This window comes from Jaculus jaculus, chromosome 15, assembly GCF_020740685.1.
Source record: "Jaculus jaculus isolate mJacJac1 chromosome 15, mJacJac1.mat.Y.cur, whole genome shotgun sequence".
NCBI classification, from domain to species: domain Eukaryota; kingdom Metazoa; phylum Chordata; class Mammalia; order Rodentia; family Dipodidae; genus Jaculus; species Jaculus jaculus.
This window is the reverse complement of record NC_059116.1, coordinates 35641607-35656967: the sequence shown is the minus strand read 5'-3', so window position 1 is coordinate 35656967 and position 15361 is coordinate 35641607. Positions and strand designations below refer to the sequence as shown.

Here is a 15361-nt window from a genome sequence, read left to right as displayed (position 1 = left end):
TCTAGCTCAGGCTGACCTGGAGTTCGCTGTGTAGTCTCAGGGTGGCCTGGAACTCCCAGCAATCCTCCTACTTTTGCCTCTCCAGTGCTGGGATTAAAGGCATGAGCCACCACACCCAGTTTCTTAGATTTTATTCTTTTGAGACAGGGTCTTAGGTAGCCCAGGCTGGCCTCCCACTCCCTATGAAGCTGAGGGTGACCTTGAACTTAGCTGTGTACCACCACACCTGTTTTATGCAGCACTGGGAAGGGAACCCAAGGCCTTTGTACATGCTAGGCAAGCTCTAGACCTACTGAGCTACAGCCCCGGTTCCTTATTTATTTTTTTGTTCTTTTGCTTTTCCAAGTAAGGTCTTGCTGTAGCCCAGGCTAACTTGGAATACACTATGTAGTATCAGGCTGGCCTTGAACTCATAGTGATCCCTCTACCTCTTCTTTCTACAGTGCTGGGATTAAAAGGTGTGCACCACCATGTTCGGCTTCATTTTTTAAAAATTTATTTTGAGAGAGAGCATGGGGGCAGCAGGGCCTCTTGCTACAAACATACTCCAGACCCTTGCATCACCTTGTGCATCTGGCTTCACCTAGGTAGTGAGGAATTGATTGCAGGCCAGCAGACTTTGCAGGCCAGTGACTTGAACCATTAAGCCATCTCCACAACCCTATTTTTTTTTAATTTTAGTTCTTGTTTTGTTTGCTTTTTATAAATTATTTATGTATTTATTTATTTGGTTTTTTTTTTCAAGGTAGGGTGTCACTCTGTAGTCCCACAGCTATTCTAACTCAGCCTCCCAAGTGCTGGAATTAAAGGCATGTGCGACCATGCCCGACCCATGTTTGATTTTTAGACAATTTTATTTATTTATTTGTAAGGATAGTGGAGACATGCTACTGTAAACAAACTCCAATGCATGTGCCGCCACTTTTTAAATTCTTTTTATTTGCAAGAGAGAAAGAGGCATAAAGAGAGAGAGAGAGGTGCAGAGAGCTGAGTGCACCAGGGCCTTCAGCCACTGCAAACGAACTCCAGATGCATGCGCCACCTTGTACATCTGGCTTACGTGGGTCCTGGGGAATCAAACCAAGGTCCTTTGGCTTTTCAGGCAAGCACCTTAACTGCTAAGATATCTCTCCAGCCTGTCCCATCTCTAACTGCCAGCAAGTATGTGTGTATGGAAGCTCAAAGTTCTACCCCCGAGGTCTTCCCAGCAGCTCTTTTGGTTACATCTGATATTTCTCTGGGTCCTTGTTCCAACCCCAAACTCTACCCTTCTTGGGCTCCAGCAATGCCCAGAGCAGGGTAAGAATTTTGTCTAGGTTGAACATGGTGGTGCATACCAGTGATCCCAGCACTGGGGAGGCTGAGGCAGGAGGATCGCAGTCAGTTCCACACAAGCCTGGACTACAGAGTGAGAGCCTGAGGAAAACTGGAAATAGGGGAAGGGGCTCCAGAGGGATTATGTGGCCAGATGGAAGATAACATGCTGACTCATGGTAGATAAAGAGAAGCAGATGATAGTGATAAGAACCTAGCTGAGCAAGGCCACAGAGACATCCTGCTGGAGCTGAGCTGAAAACCTCCTCCGTGTAGACCAGCCGACAGAAAGCTGGAAGAACCCGTTCTACATGCAGTTCAATGGGAGAAAGAGAAATCACAAGTGAAGACACTCAACAGTGGACACTGCAAGACTTATATTTGGCCAGCCAGGCCAAATGAGCCAATGGGTGAAAGAGTGGCACATCTGTCATGGTGGAAACCAACTGTCCTCTAATTGGACTGGAGGCCTGTTCCATGGGAGGGAATATATCACTGATACTGAAAACCTACAACAGGGTAGTCATGAGCCCTAGGGGTGTAACATCTGCTCCTGTCTGGCTAAATGTATATACTGTGCTCATCAAACTGCCCAGTAAGCACTTCTCTTAATGTTCAAACCCTTATATTAATGCTACTCTCACTTTTGGTAGAGAACCTTCTCTTTTCAGATGGCAGTGACCTTGGGATGACTCAGAAGGTATCATGATGCTGGAAAGAAGTGACAGGAGTGATCAGTACTGCAATATCTCTATCACACCTTCCAAGGCTCAGGGTCCTTTGTGGAAGAGGTGGTGGAAAGAATGTAAGAGCCAAAGGAAGGGTGGGACTCCTTACAACGTGCTCCTCCAGTCACAAAATGGCCTGGATATCCACGACCTCACAGTGCCTGACACTACCTACACAAGACCATCATAAGAGAAGGAAAAGATCATGACATCAAAATAAAAGACAGACTGATTGACAGGGGGAGGGGATATGTTGGAGAATGGAGTTTCAAAGGGAAAGGTGGATGGAGGGAGGGCATTACCATGGGATATTTTTTATAATCATGGAAGTTGTTAGTAAAAAAAATTGAAAAAAAAAAAGGTAAAATAACCTAGATGAGGTGGGGTGTGCACTGGCCAGACTGTCACTAAGAATGCTTGCTTTGGGCTAGAGAAATGGCTTAGTGGTTAAGTGCTTGCCTATGAAGCCTATGGAGCCTGGTTTGAGGCTTGATTCCCCAGGACACACAAAAGCCAGATGCACAATGCGGGGTATGCACCTGGAGTTCATTTGCAGTGGCTAGAGGCCCTGGCATGCCCATTCTCTCTCTCTCTCTCTCTCTCTCTCTCTCTCTCTCTCTCTGTGTGTGTGTGTGTGTGTGTGTGTGTGTGTGTGTGTGTGTGTGTATCTGTGATATCTGAGCGCTTTGAGTCATCTATCTGTGTAACTGGCTGGGAAGGCCTGCGTGGAGGGAGAGTGGGTGACCAGTGGCTAGCTCGTGCTCTGTGCCCTGCATTCATCTCCAGACTGCTGGGATGAAAGGAGTTCATCACCATCCAGCCTTCTCGGATTTTGGTTGTTTTGTTTTGTTTTGTTTTCCTTAAGAAAGTCTTGTGTAGCCCAGGCTGGTTTCAAACTTCCTATGTAGCTGAAGATATCCTAGAACTCCTGGATCCTCCTGCCTCCACCTCCCAATGGCTGAGATTACCAATATGTGCCACCACACCAAACTTTCAGCAGCCTCTTGAAGGGCAGTTCAGGAGAAAGTGGAGTGTCACTAGATTCAGGCCTGTTTGGGGCCAGCTAATATATTCCAGCCCTGACTGTGGAGAAAGCAAGGCCAAAAGTCAGCATTGACCTTGGGCCAAGAATAAGAAAAATCTCATTTTTACCCTTCAGTGTGTCAGGAAACTGGTTCACTTGCAGGTAGAAGCTGAATCGTCACCATGAGGACACTAGGGAGCAGTGGGAGATCAGACAGCACCCCTCCCATGCCCCATCACCCTGGGCCTGGGTCACACAGGAGGTCAGAGAGCACCCCTCATTATTCCCATCACCCTGGGCCTGGTCACCCCTCCCATCACCCAAAGCCTGGGTCACACAGGATCAAAGCTCTCTGTGGCTGACACCTCCCCCCACACTATCCCCAGGCTGGACTGAGTTAAAAGGACATCCGATCTTCCGGCCAGAGGAGGGGGACAGATAAAAAGTGCACCGGTGGAGGGCTTCTTCTAAAGTCATGAGAGGAACAAACACGTGCCCCTGAACAAGTGGGGCTTTGGTGTGTGTTGGGGGGGGGTAGGGATTACAGAAGGTCATGAAAGTGCACCCCTCAGGGTGGACCACATCAGTTGGGATCAGGATAGATCCTGGCAGCCTTTGATATCCTCAAGGGCGTCCCAGCAGCCCCACAGACGCTGAGACTCCGCGTCCCTCTCCTGTTTGCTGGGGATTGGATATCCCCAAGGCTGGATGCAGCCTCTAGCTGAGAGAAGACTTGGATTCATTTTGGCCCAGACCGGGTGACACAGGAAGGGGGTTCCCAGGCTCTGCAGAGGTCTCTGTGGAGGGGGGAGTTAGGATCTCAGGCAAGCCAGAGGGCTCTTGTAGCCCTCTCCGTGGAAATAGCCAGGGAGTAACCTCACTGAATAGACAGCCCCTACGGCCACTTCAAGGAACCAGGCAGTGTGTGTGTGTGTGTGTGTGGAAGCGACTTTTTTTTTTCTTTTCTCCCTTTCTCCCTCCTTCTTTCCCTCCTTCCTTCCTTCATCTTCTCTTCTCTTTCTGTCTTTTGATTTTTTTTTTCCAGGTAGAGTCTAGCCCAGGCTGACCAGGAACTCACTCTAGTCACAGGCAGACCTTGAACTTACACTGATCCTCCTACCTCTGCCACCAGAGTGCTGGGATCAGACTGTCCTTGAGTTATGGAACTTCCTGCTTCACTTTCCCATTTATTTATTTACTTAGATCTTTTTTGTTTGTTTGTTTTGTTTTGTTCTTTTGAGGTAAGGTCTCACTCCAGCTCAGGCTGACCTGGAATTCACTATATAGTTTCAAAATGGCCTCGAACTCATGGCGATCCTCCTACCTGTGCTTCCCGGGTGCATCATGCATACATTTAATCCCAGCACCTTGAAAAAACAAACAAACGAAAAAAGGCCTGGAGGGATGATTTAGGAGTTAAGGAGTTTGCCTGCAAAGCTAAAGGACCCAGGTTCAATTCCCCAGGACCCACGTTAGTCAGCTGCATAAGGGGGCACATGTGTCTGGAGTTTATTTGCAGTGGCTGGAGGCTCTGGCACTCTCATTTGGTCTCCCTTTTTCTCTGTCAAATAAATAAATAAGAAAATAAGTAGGACATGGTGGTGCATGCCTTCAATCCCAGCACTCAGGAAGCAAAGGTAGGACAATCTCTGTGAGTTTGAAGCCACCCTGAGACTCCATAGTGAATTCCAGGTCAGCCCGGACTAGAGTAAGACCACACCAAATATATATATATATATATATATATATATATATATATATATATATATATATATATATATATATATTTGCTTATTTATTCATTTATTTGAGGGAGAAAGAGGCAGAGAGAGAGAATGAGAATGCATGCCAACTCCTCCAGCCACTGCAAACAAACTCAGACCCATGCACCACCTTATGCATCCAGCTTTACATAGGTACTGAAGAATTGACCCTGTAACTACTAGGCCATATCTCCAGCCCTCGCTTTTTATTTTGAAACAAGATCTCTCTCATCACTTGGGAGGCAGAGGTAGGAGGATCACTGTGAGTTCAAGGCCACTCTTGAGACTACATAGTGAATTCCAAATCAGCCTAGGTTAGAGCGAGATCTTACCTCAAAAAAAAAAAAACAAGAAGGAAGGAAAAAAGGGAGGAAAGGAGGAAGGGAGGGAAGGGGGAGGGAGGGAGGAAGGGGGAAAAAAAAGAAATAAAGAGGGCTAGAGAGATGGCTTAGCAGTTAAGGTACTTGTCTGGGAAGCCTAAGGGTCCATGTTCTACCCTCCAGATCCCACCTAAGCCAGAAACACAAAGATGAGGTAAGCTCATGGTGCCACATGCTCACTAGGTGGCGCAAACATCTGGTGTTCGATTGCAGAGGCTGAGTCCCTCATATGCCAATCCCCCCCCCCTTCTCTCTCTTGTTCTATCTAAAAATAAAAGAAGGAGGGAGGGAGGGAGGAAACTGCTGGCTGTCCTCCAAAGCAACTATACCTGCTTCTCACAATTTTACAAGAGTTGCTCATGCATTTGTTCCACAGGTTTCTTTGGCAGCTCTGGGGCTGAACCCAGGGCTTTGGGCATGCTGGACAAATGAGCTACTGCTGAGCCTCACCCCAAGGCTGTCTTTTCCTTTGTGTGTGTGTGTGTGTGTGTGTGTGTGTGTGTGTGTGTGTGTGTGCATGTGGTGTGTAAACATTCACATTTGTGTATGCATGTACATGTGGTGTATAAACATTTATGTGTATGTGCACATAATATGGTGCATAAACATTCACCATGTGTGTGCATATGTGTGGTGTGTGAACATTCACAAGTGTGTGCACATGGTGTTTAAACATTCATGTGTGTACATGTGTGTGGTGTGTAAGATTCACATTTGTGTACACATACGTGTGGTGTGTAAACATTCACCTGAGTGTGCATGTGTAGTGCACATTCACATGTGTGTCATGTAAACATTTACATGTGTGCATGTGCATGCATATAGTGTATAAACATTCACATCTGTTTGCGTGTGTGTGGTGTGCAAACATTAACATTTCCGCGGCTGGAGAGATAGCTTAGCAGTTAAGGTGCTTGCCTGTGATGCCTAAGGAACCATGTTCGACTCCTCAGATCCCACATAAGCCAGATGCACAAGGGATGCATACGCAAGTTTGCACATGCACATGCATCTGGAGTTTAATTACACTGACTGGAGGCTGTGGCATGCCCATTCTCTCTCTTTCATGCCTGCACACACGCTCTCATAAAAAAGGAGGGGCTCGAGAGATGGTTTAGCAGTTAAGGCACTTGCCTGTGAAGCCTAAGGACCCAGGTTCAATTCCCCAGGACCTACATAAGCCAGATACACAAGGTGGTGCATACATCTGGAGACTGTTTCCAATGCTGGAGGCCCTGGTGTGCCCATTCTCTGTCTCCATCTGCCTCTTTCTCTGTCTCTCAAATAAATAAATAATTTTTGTTTTGTTTAGTTTTTGCAAGGTAGGGTTTCAATCTGGCTCCGGTTGACCTGGAATTCACCATGTAGTCTCAGGGTGGCCTTAAACTCATAGCGATCCTCCTGCCTCTGCCTCCTAAGTGCTGAGATTAAAGGCAGGCATGTGCTACCATGACTGGCTGTATATTTATTTATTTTGGTTTTCCAAGGTAGGGTCTCACTCTGGCCCAGGCTGACCTGAAATTAACGATGTAGTCTCAGGGTGGCTTCGAACTCATGATGATCCTCTCACCTCTGCCTCCAGAGTGCTGTGATTAAAGGCATGCACCACCATGCCTGGCCACCTTTACTTTTTTATTAATATTTTTTTTTGGTTTATTTTTTATTTATTTATTTGAGAGCGTCAGACAGAGAAAGAGGCAGAGAGAGAGAGAGAGAGGGAGAGAGGGGGGGGAGGGGATGGGTGCACCAGGGTTTCCAGCCACTGCAGACGAATTCCAAATGCGTGCACCCCCTTGCGCATCTGGCTAACGTGGGTCCTGGGGAATCGAGCCCTGAACCGGGGTCCTTAGGCTTCACAGGCAAGCGCTTAACCGCTAAGCCATCTCTCCAGCCCCACCTTTACTTTTTATTTGAAGACAGCATCTCACTCTGTATCCCATGCTGGCCTTGAAGTCACAATTCTCTGATGTTACAGGCTTGTGTCCATGCCTGGCTAAAAGACACTTTTTTTTTTTTCAAGGTAGGCTCTCACTCTAGCTCAGGCTGACCTGGAATTCACTATGTATTCTCAAGGTGGACTCACCTCACAGTGATCCTCCTACCTCTGCCTTCCGAGTGCTGGTATCAAAGGTGTGTGCCACCATACCCCGCTCCAGAGACTGTTTTTTCAAGGAAGGGTCTTGCTGTAGCCCAGGCTGACCTTGAATTCACTATGTAGTTTCTAGCTGGCCTCAAAGTCACAGTGATCCTCTTACCTTTGCCTACTGAGTGCTGGGATTAAAATTGTGTGCCACCATGCCCAGCCGGAGACTTAAGAAAAATTATTTAAGAGAGAGAGAACCAGGGCCTCTTGCTGAAGACATACTGCAGATGCATGCACCACTTGGTACACCTAGCATTTTGTGGGTGCTGGGGAATGAAACCTAGATAAGCAGGTAACCGCTGCGCCATCTGCCCAGCCCTCAGAGAGGATGCTGGTGGTACACACTTCAGACCCAAACCTCAGCTGCTCTCAACGAAGTCTTACACAACTTGGGCCCTGGGAAGCCACCGTACATGAAAGGAAAACATGAGCATCAGACGGAGTTGTTGTGTGACAGCAGCGGGAGGGGGACGGGGCGGGGCAATGTGGGCAGGTGTTTGGACTGTGATGGGCTTCTGGTGATGCACCATGCTGCTGTTTTCCATCGGTGATTTCAGCCCAGACCCCAGTGTGACCTTCAAAAGATGCAGCCTCTTCGTTTTGGATATGGAGCAACTTTCAGGCAGGAAAACTGGGGCTCTAGGGGGAGGCAGGGGTCTGAGTGAAAGAGAATGTATGAAAGAGTATTTTTTTAATTTAAATTTTTAAAAATTAATTTATTTACTTGAGAGTGACAGACAGAGAGAAGAATGCAGAGAGATAGAGAGAGAGAATGGGCGCGCCAGGGCTTCCAGCCTCTGCAAACGAACTCCAGATGCGTGCGCCCCCTTGTGCATCTGGCTAACGTGGGTCCTGGGGAACCGAGCCTCCAACCGGGGTCCTTGGGCCTCACAAGCAAGCGCTTAACCACTAAACCATCTCTCCAGCCCTCAAGTTTTTTTTAAATATATTTTTAAGCATTTTATTTGTCTATTTTTATTTATTTATTTGAGAGGGAGAGAGGGAAGGAGGGGGGGGGAGGGAGGGAGAGAATGGGCACGCCAGGGCCTCCAGCCACTGCAAACAAACTCCAGACACATGGGCCACCTTGTGCATCTGGCTTACATGGGACCTGGAGAATTGACCCTGGGTCCTTAGGCTTCTCAGGCATACACCTTAACCACTAAGCCATCTTTCCAGCCCCAAACCTTTTTTTTTTTTTTTTTTTTTTAGTTTTTCAAGGTAGGGTCTCACTCTGGTCCAGGCTGACCTGGAATTAACTCTGTCATCTCAGGGTGGCCTTGAACTCATGGCGATCCTCCTACCTCTGCCTCCCGAGTGCCGGGATTAAAGGCGTGCGCCACCACGCCCGGCCCAAACCTTTTTTTTATTTCCCCTGGGTAGGGTCTCACTCTAACCCAGGCTGACCTAGAATACACGGTGTAGTCTCAGGTTGGCCTTGAACAATGATCCTCCTACCTCTGCCTCCTAAGTGCTGGGATTAAAGTCAAGTGCCACCACACCTGGCCATCCCTAATTTTTTTATTTAATTTTTTAAAGATTTATTTATATTTATTTATTTAGAGACAGAGAGGAGGAGGAGGAGAGAAAGAGAATGGGTGCGCCAGGGCCTCCAGTCACTGCAAGGGAACTCCAGACACATGCGCCACCTTGTGCATCTGGCTTATGTGGGACCTGGAGAATCGAACCCGAGGCCTTAGGCTTCGCAGGCAAGCACCTTAACAGCTAAGCCATCTCTCCAGCCCATTTTTTTATTTTTAAATTTTATTTATTTACTTATAAGACAAAGAAGGGAAGAGAGAGAGAGAGAGTATTGGTGTGCCAGGGCCTCCTGCCACTGCAGGCAAACTTGTGCATCTGGCTTTACGTGACTACTGGGGAGTTGAACCCAGACCATCAGGCTTTGAAAGTAGTGCCTCTAAGTGCTGAGCCATCTCTCCAGCCCCATCTATCTATCTGTGTGTCTATCTGTAAGCAGAAGGAGAAAAGAATGGGGGCATAATAGCCTCCTGCCTCTGCAAACAAATTCCAGAGACATATGTCACCTTATGCATCTGGCTTTATGTGGGTACTGGGGAATAGAACCCGGGCTCTGCAAGCAAACGCCTTTTAATGGCTGAACTACCTCCCCAGCCCTCTCCCCAACTTTTTTTTTGTAGGGTGTTATGAACCCCTGGGCTGGAGGGATGGCTTAGCGGCCAAGGCGCTTGCCTGAAAAGCCAAAGGACCTCGGTTCAACTCCTCAGTACCTATGTAAGCCAGACACACAAGGGGGTGCACGCATCTGGAGCTCGTCTGCAGTTGGCTGGAAACCTTGGTGCACCCATTTTCTCTCTCTCTGCTAAATAAAAAAAAAAAAAATTTAAAAGAACACCTTGTCCTGCTGTAAGACCTCAAGTTCTTCCTTAGCAAACTAAACCATCCCCATGGCAACTTATCCAGGCCACAACACCCCAGATCCAACAGATACAGAGTTCGCCTAGGGACTACCAGCCCTTTAAGAAACTCCGCCCCGCAAGGCCTCCGGATCTTGCCGATTGGTCCTCAGTGCGTCCCGCGCAGCCTAACTTGACGCACCGCCCGCAGACTTCCCGCCCCACCTTCCACGCGGCCCATCGCGTCCTCAGCCAATCACAGGCAGGCGCGCCGACACTCATCTGCATGGCCCCGCCCCAGGGGAAGCCATCAGTCAATCAGAGCGCCCAGAGCGGGCTATATTAGCATACCGGGGCGGGGAGGGCTCCGGCGGTTGGTTGGAGCGTCGCTAGCTCGGGACGTCCGGGAAAGTTTCTTTGGAGGTGCAAACAGCCGGGGAACTTGGGGCCCAGCGCTGGGGGCGAGGGGCGCGAGAGCCGGGGACCGGGGCGGGGATGCTTTCGGGGCTGCGGAGGAGGCGAGAGACTCGGTCTCCTGGGGGCCGATCTCCCAACAAAGGATTCCTGGGGCGCCGGCCCTCGCACACTTCCCCGCCCCCGGATCGGTGCCCCAGGCCTGGCCGTGGGTTTCCCATCGGGGTGCGCGGAGGGACCCCGTGACCTGCGACCGCCTCTGTGTTCCAGGTCCGGCCCCCAGCATGTCCCACGGTCCCAAGCAGCCAGGCGCGGCCACCGCGTGAGTGCATCCCACGCCCGGTCCCGTCGATTCCCCCCCCCCCCTCCGGCTGTCCCCGTCAGTGCTGCAGACTCGGGGACCCCCGACTGTCCTCGCTGCTCCAGTGTGATCTCCGATCGTCACCCCTCGCGTCTCCCCGTGTCGGGAACTCTCGCACGAGGTGGGCGGGCGTGGGGTGGAGGGAAGGCTCCCCGGACCAGACATGACTGGGGTCCCGGGTTCCCAGGCCCGTAGGGAGCAAGGCTCCAGGCCAGCATGGGGGCTTCGTGGTGGCTGTCAAGCAGGAGCGCGGAGAGGGCCCTCGGCCTGGAGAGAAGGGATCCCAGGAGGAGGAGGTGAGCGCCCCCCCACGCCCCGCTGCGGAGCCCCGCCCAGCCTGGAAGCCCCAGCTGAGCTAGATCTTAATGGCATGTGGCTCCGCCCCCAGCCCTGATCACGCAAAGCCCCGCCCTTTGAGGTGCCACGCCCCAGCAGGACCACTCAGATCTAGGTCTCAACCAGTGGCCCAGCAAGCCCTCCTTCAAAAGGAAGCCACGCCCCCAAACAAAGGTTACCCCCCCACACACACACCCATTACAAACTTCCCATTCAGGTCCCTGGGATTATACCTGTGAGCCAGCCTGACCTGAGCTAGGCCCCGCCCCCGAGGTCCCAGGCCCCTTCCCTCCTCCATGCCCCTCCCACCTACGCCCCTTTCCAGCCCGTGAAGAAGCGTGGCTGGCCCAAAGGCAAGAAGCGGAAGAAGATTCTGCCCAATGGGCCCAAGGCCCCGGTCACCGGCTACGTACGCTTCCTGAATGAGCGGCGGGAGCACATACGTACACGCCACCCCGACCTTCCCTTTCCCGAGATCACCAAGATGCTGGGCGCAGAGTGGAGCAAGCTGCAGCCAGCCGAGAAGCAGGTGGGGAGCGCCAAGGGCTCCCTGCACTCACATCCCCGAAATCACGGGGCGTGCGGGGCTCACCCTGCCTCTGCCAGTAAATAAGTCTACCGCCTAGGTGGCACACACCTGTCGTCCTAGCACCGGGAGGCTGAGGCAGGAGGACTGCATTTTTCCTGTGTGAAACTTCTGACCCACAAAACCTGGGAATTTGTTTAAAAAATGCACAAACATGGAAGAAAGACAAGCTGTCATCACTTGGCACGTGGAGGGTTGCGGGTGTAGTGGGCTCCTAGGCCAGAGGGAGGAGGAGCCTGTCCCTGACAGAAATGTGAGCGTTGGTGGAAAGCCTGGCCTGGGAGAGGGTCAAGGTGCCCTGGGCAGTAGCCTGGGGGAGCTATAGCAGGCTCCGCAAGGGTCCGGCCAGAGCTGAGTGGTGAAGCCCAGGTCCTGGCTTGGGATGCCTGTCTTCCCCCGGTCTGGGCTTAGTCTTGGGACGCTGTTCTGTAACCAGAGGTACCTGGATGAGGCCGAAAAGGAGAAGCAGCAGTACTTGAAGGAACTGCGGGCGTATCAGCAGTCGGAGGCCTACAAGGTGTGCTCGGAGAAAATTCAGGAAAAGAAGATTAAGAAAGGTTTGCAAGGCCTCAAGCCCAACCAGGGTGCCTGCTATGTGGGGTCTTCATCCTGTCCAGCGCAGAACCCCCTAACTCCGTGGGAACGTGAGGGGTGCAGTTTGGGAGCCTGACCTGACCAAGAGATGGGGAGAGGGTGTGGCATGGTGAGGTCCCAGGAGACCCTGCTGATGTGCCCTACCCCCCTCCTCACTAGAGGACTCTGGCTCTGGCCTCATGAACACACTCTTGAATGGACACAAGGTAAGGACCCCTCGGGCCACCAAGCACCTGGGGGAAAGAGCTAGAGCTTTCTAGAAAATGACCAACTGTTCCAGAGCATCGGACACCACTGTGGGAACGTTTAGAGGCTCTGGGGCTAGAGGGTGTAGTTTAGTAGTGGAGTACTTAACTAGTGTGGGTTCCATCACCACCAGCGCCTCACCAATTCTTTCTTCCTTTTAAGACAGATTCACACACTAGCCCATCTGCCTTGAACTCACTGTGTAGACCAGAGTAGCTTTGAACTCAGTCCTCCTGCCTCAGCTTCCCGAGTGCTGCAATTCCACGCATGGTGACACGCGCCTTTAACCCCAGCACTTGAGAGGATGAAGCAGGAGGATTGCCATGAATTCGGGGCCAGCTTGGGTTTACAGAGTGAGTTCCAGGTCAGCTAGGCTAGAATGAGACCTTACCTCGATTAAAAAAAAAAAAAAGTGAGAGGGCCCCTCAGGCTCCCGCGGTGTGGCGCCACACCAAACACTGTGCCACCGTGTCCCTTGCCCCAGGGCGGGGACTGCGATGGCTTCTCCACCTTCGACGTCCCCATCTTCACTGAAGAGTTTCTGGACCAAAACAAAGGTGAGGTGCGGGGGGGCGGAGAGGGGAGCGGGGCGGGGCAGGACGCCGGAAGACGCGGCGGCGGCTCTGACCCGGCTCCCCGCAGCGCGCGAGGCGGAGCTGCGACGCCTGCGGAAGATGAACGTGGCCTTCGAGGAGCAGAACGCGGTGCTGCAGCGGCACACGCAGAGCATGAGCAGCGCGCGCGAGCGCCTGGAGCGGGAGCTGGCGCTGGAGGAGCGCCGCACCTTGGCGCTCCAGCAGCAGCTGCAGGCCGTGCGCCAGGCGCTCACCGCCAGCTTCGCCTCGCTGCCCGTGCCCGGTGCGCCCCCTCCGCTCCCGGCCGTCCCAGACCACACCCTCCGCGGAGTCTCCGCCCACCCGCCCGTCGGCCCCACCCCTTTCCCATTAGGCCCCGCCCCGGTCCACGTGTTCGCATAAGCCCCGCCCCGCGTTGCCTGGATTCTCCGGCGCACCTCGCAGCCCCGCCCCCGCGATCCCGCCCCGCCCGCTTGCGGGTCCCGGTCCTGTAGACCTGCTCCTCGCCCGGCTCGCTGACCACCCCCCTCCACGCCCCCCCGCAGGCACCGGCGAGACGCCGACGCTAGGCACGCTAGACTTCTACATGGCGCGGCTGCACGGCGCCATCGAGCGCGACCCGGCGCAGCACGAGCGGCTCATCGCGCGCATCAAGGAGATCCTGGCGCAGGTGGCCAGGTGCGGCGCGGGGCAGCGGCGGGCCGGCGGGCGGGCGTCCGCGCTGGGCGTCCCTCACGGTCCCCTCCCTTTGCAGTGAGCACCTGTGACCGACGGGGCGACGCGCACGCCACCCACGGAGAAACGGGGTTCCTCGCCCAGGGGCCAGACCCCATGCTGCACCTTGGGGGCTCCTGCCCTCCAAAGTCCATCTCCACAGCGTCCCTCCTGCTTGCCACCCCACCCCGCGCCTCAGCCCGGGAGCCACAATCACTCACCTCGGGGGCTTGGGGACCTGATGCACAGGCGGGGAGGCCCCAGGTGACACGGCTCCGGGGGTGGGGACCCAGAGGGAGGCTTGCAGTTCACACCTTCCACTCCCACGTCCCCATCTTTCCACTGCTCAATCCGGAATTTTTCAATAAAAATAAGTGGAATTTACAGCCTTTGAGCGCATGGTCCTGGAAGCTGTGGATCAGTCACACCCATGACACCCCGTTGTGAGCACCACGCAACTTTGCAGATGGAGAAACTGAGACTGGGCTGGGTTCACAGAGCGAGGCATGGACATCCATCTCCCACACTCCTGAGGGACACCTTGGGTTCAGCACAAGCTGAATCTTCAGAAGGGATTGGGGGTGGCCCCTGAGTTCATCCTTGGACAGTTTCCGGACTGGATTTCAGTCCACTTCCTGGCTGTGACTTCAACCCAACACAAACGACTGTTTTAAAATACAGAATTCAGGGGCTGTTCGATTTTTCAGAACCCGTGTAAAGCCAGATGCAAAGTCGCACATGCGTCTGGAGTTCCTTTGCAGAGGCTGACGCAGCCATTCTTTCTTTCTTTCTGTGTCTAACTCCAGAATATTCCCGTCACCCCAAAAGGAAATCCCATCCCCAAGAGCGACCCTCCCCTCCGCAGCCTCTAGCACAAACTTCCACTTCCTGTCTCTGGATTGGTCTGTTCTGGACATTTCTGACAAGGAGTCTACAGATCCCATTCTGACATGGAGTCCCCCACCGTGTGGCCGTTTGTGTCTTGTTCTCACTGAGCACCGTGACCTCAAGGTCCCTCCATGCTGTGGAGTGTGTCAGAGCCTCGCTCCTCTTCATGGCTGAGTAATGTTCCAAGCTCATGGCTGAACCACATGGTCTGTTTGCTCTGGGCTGTTGTGACTCACTGTAGTGTGAACTGTGTGTGTGTGTAAGAGAGAGATACTTCCTGTTTCAACATCTATTTCTACTTTAGGGCATGAGCTGCTGGGTCATGTGACAATTCTGTCCTCTACTTTCAAAGGAGTCTTCCCACGGACTTCTGTTTCATTAATGGGATATGTAAGCCATCCTAAAAAAGAAGAAATTGGTACAATTTGACAAACACCCCTGCTATGCTGTTGAATTGTGTTTCCCCCAAATTATGTTCAAGTCCTCATGGCCTTATTAGGAAGTAGGGTAACTGCAGATGCAATTAGTTCCAATGAGGTCATGTCGGAGCCTGTGGGCCCTGAGCCAACAACGGGTGTTCTTACAAGAAAACTTGGCCACACAGAGAGTGGAGACAGCCATGGGAAGACAGGCCAAGACTGCAGTGAGATGAGTTTCCCCACCACAACAGCCAAGGATGCTAGCCTCTGCCAGAAGTTGCTAGAGATAGTAGGATACCTACCACCCAGAGCTCCAGACAGGGCAGCCAAGTGGCCTTGCTGAGACCTTGATTTAGGATACTAGATGAAGAACTCCGAGGGAATTAATCTGTCCTGTGGTTTGCATTGGTGGAGGTTTGGGGATTACTTTTGTTGTTTCTCCTCTCACCCTCCTCCTCTTCTTTTTTAAAAAATATTTTATTTTTATTTATTTATTTACTT

At 52.1% G+C, this 15361-nt stretch overlaps 1 protein-coding gene across 1 annotated transcript; it reads left to right on the top strand.

Moving 5' to 3' along the window:
* The first annotated feature begins 10091 nt into the window (after nt 1-10091).
* Hmg20b (high mobility group 20B) lies at nt 10092-13937 on the top strand. The gene is made up of 10 exons (XM_004654938.2): nt 10092-10150; nt 10412-10463; nt 10690-10798; nt 11164-11367; nt 11861-11981; nt 12178-12224; nt 12749-12821; nt 12907-13122; nt 13385-13517; nt 13594-13937. Exons 2-10 carry the CDS (start codon nt 10426-10428, stop codon nt 13604-13606), a joined length of 954 nt encoding a protein of 317 aa, XP_004654995.1. The 5' UTR covers nt 10092-10150; nt 10412-10425; the 3' UTR covers nt 13607-13937.
* Nucleotides 13938-15361: the final 1424 nt, after the last annotated feature.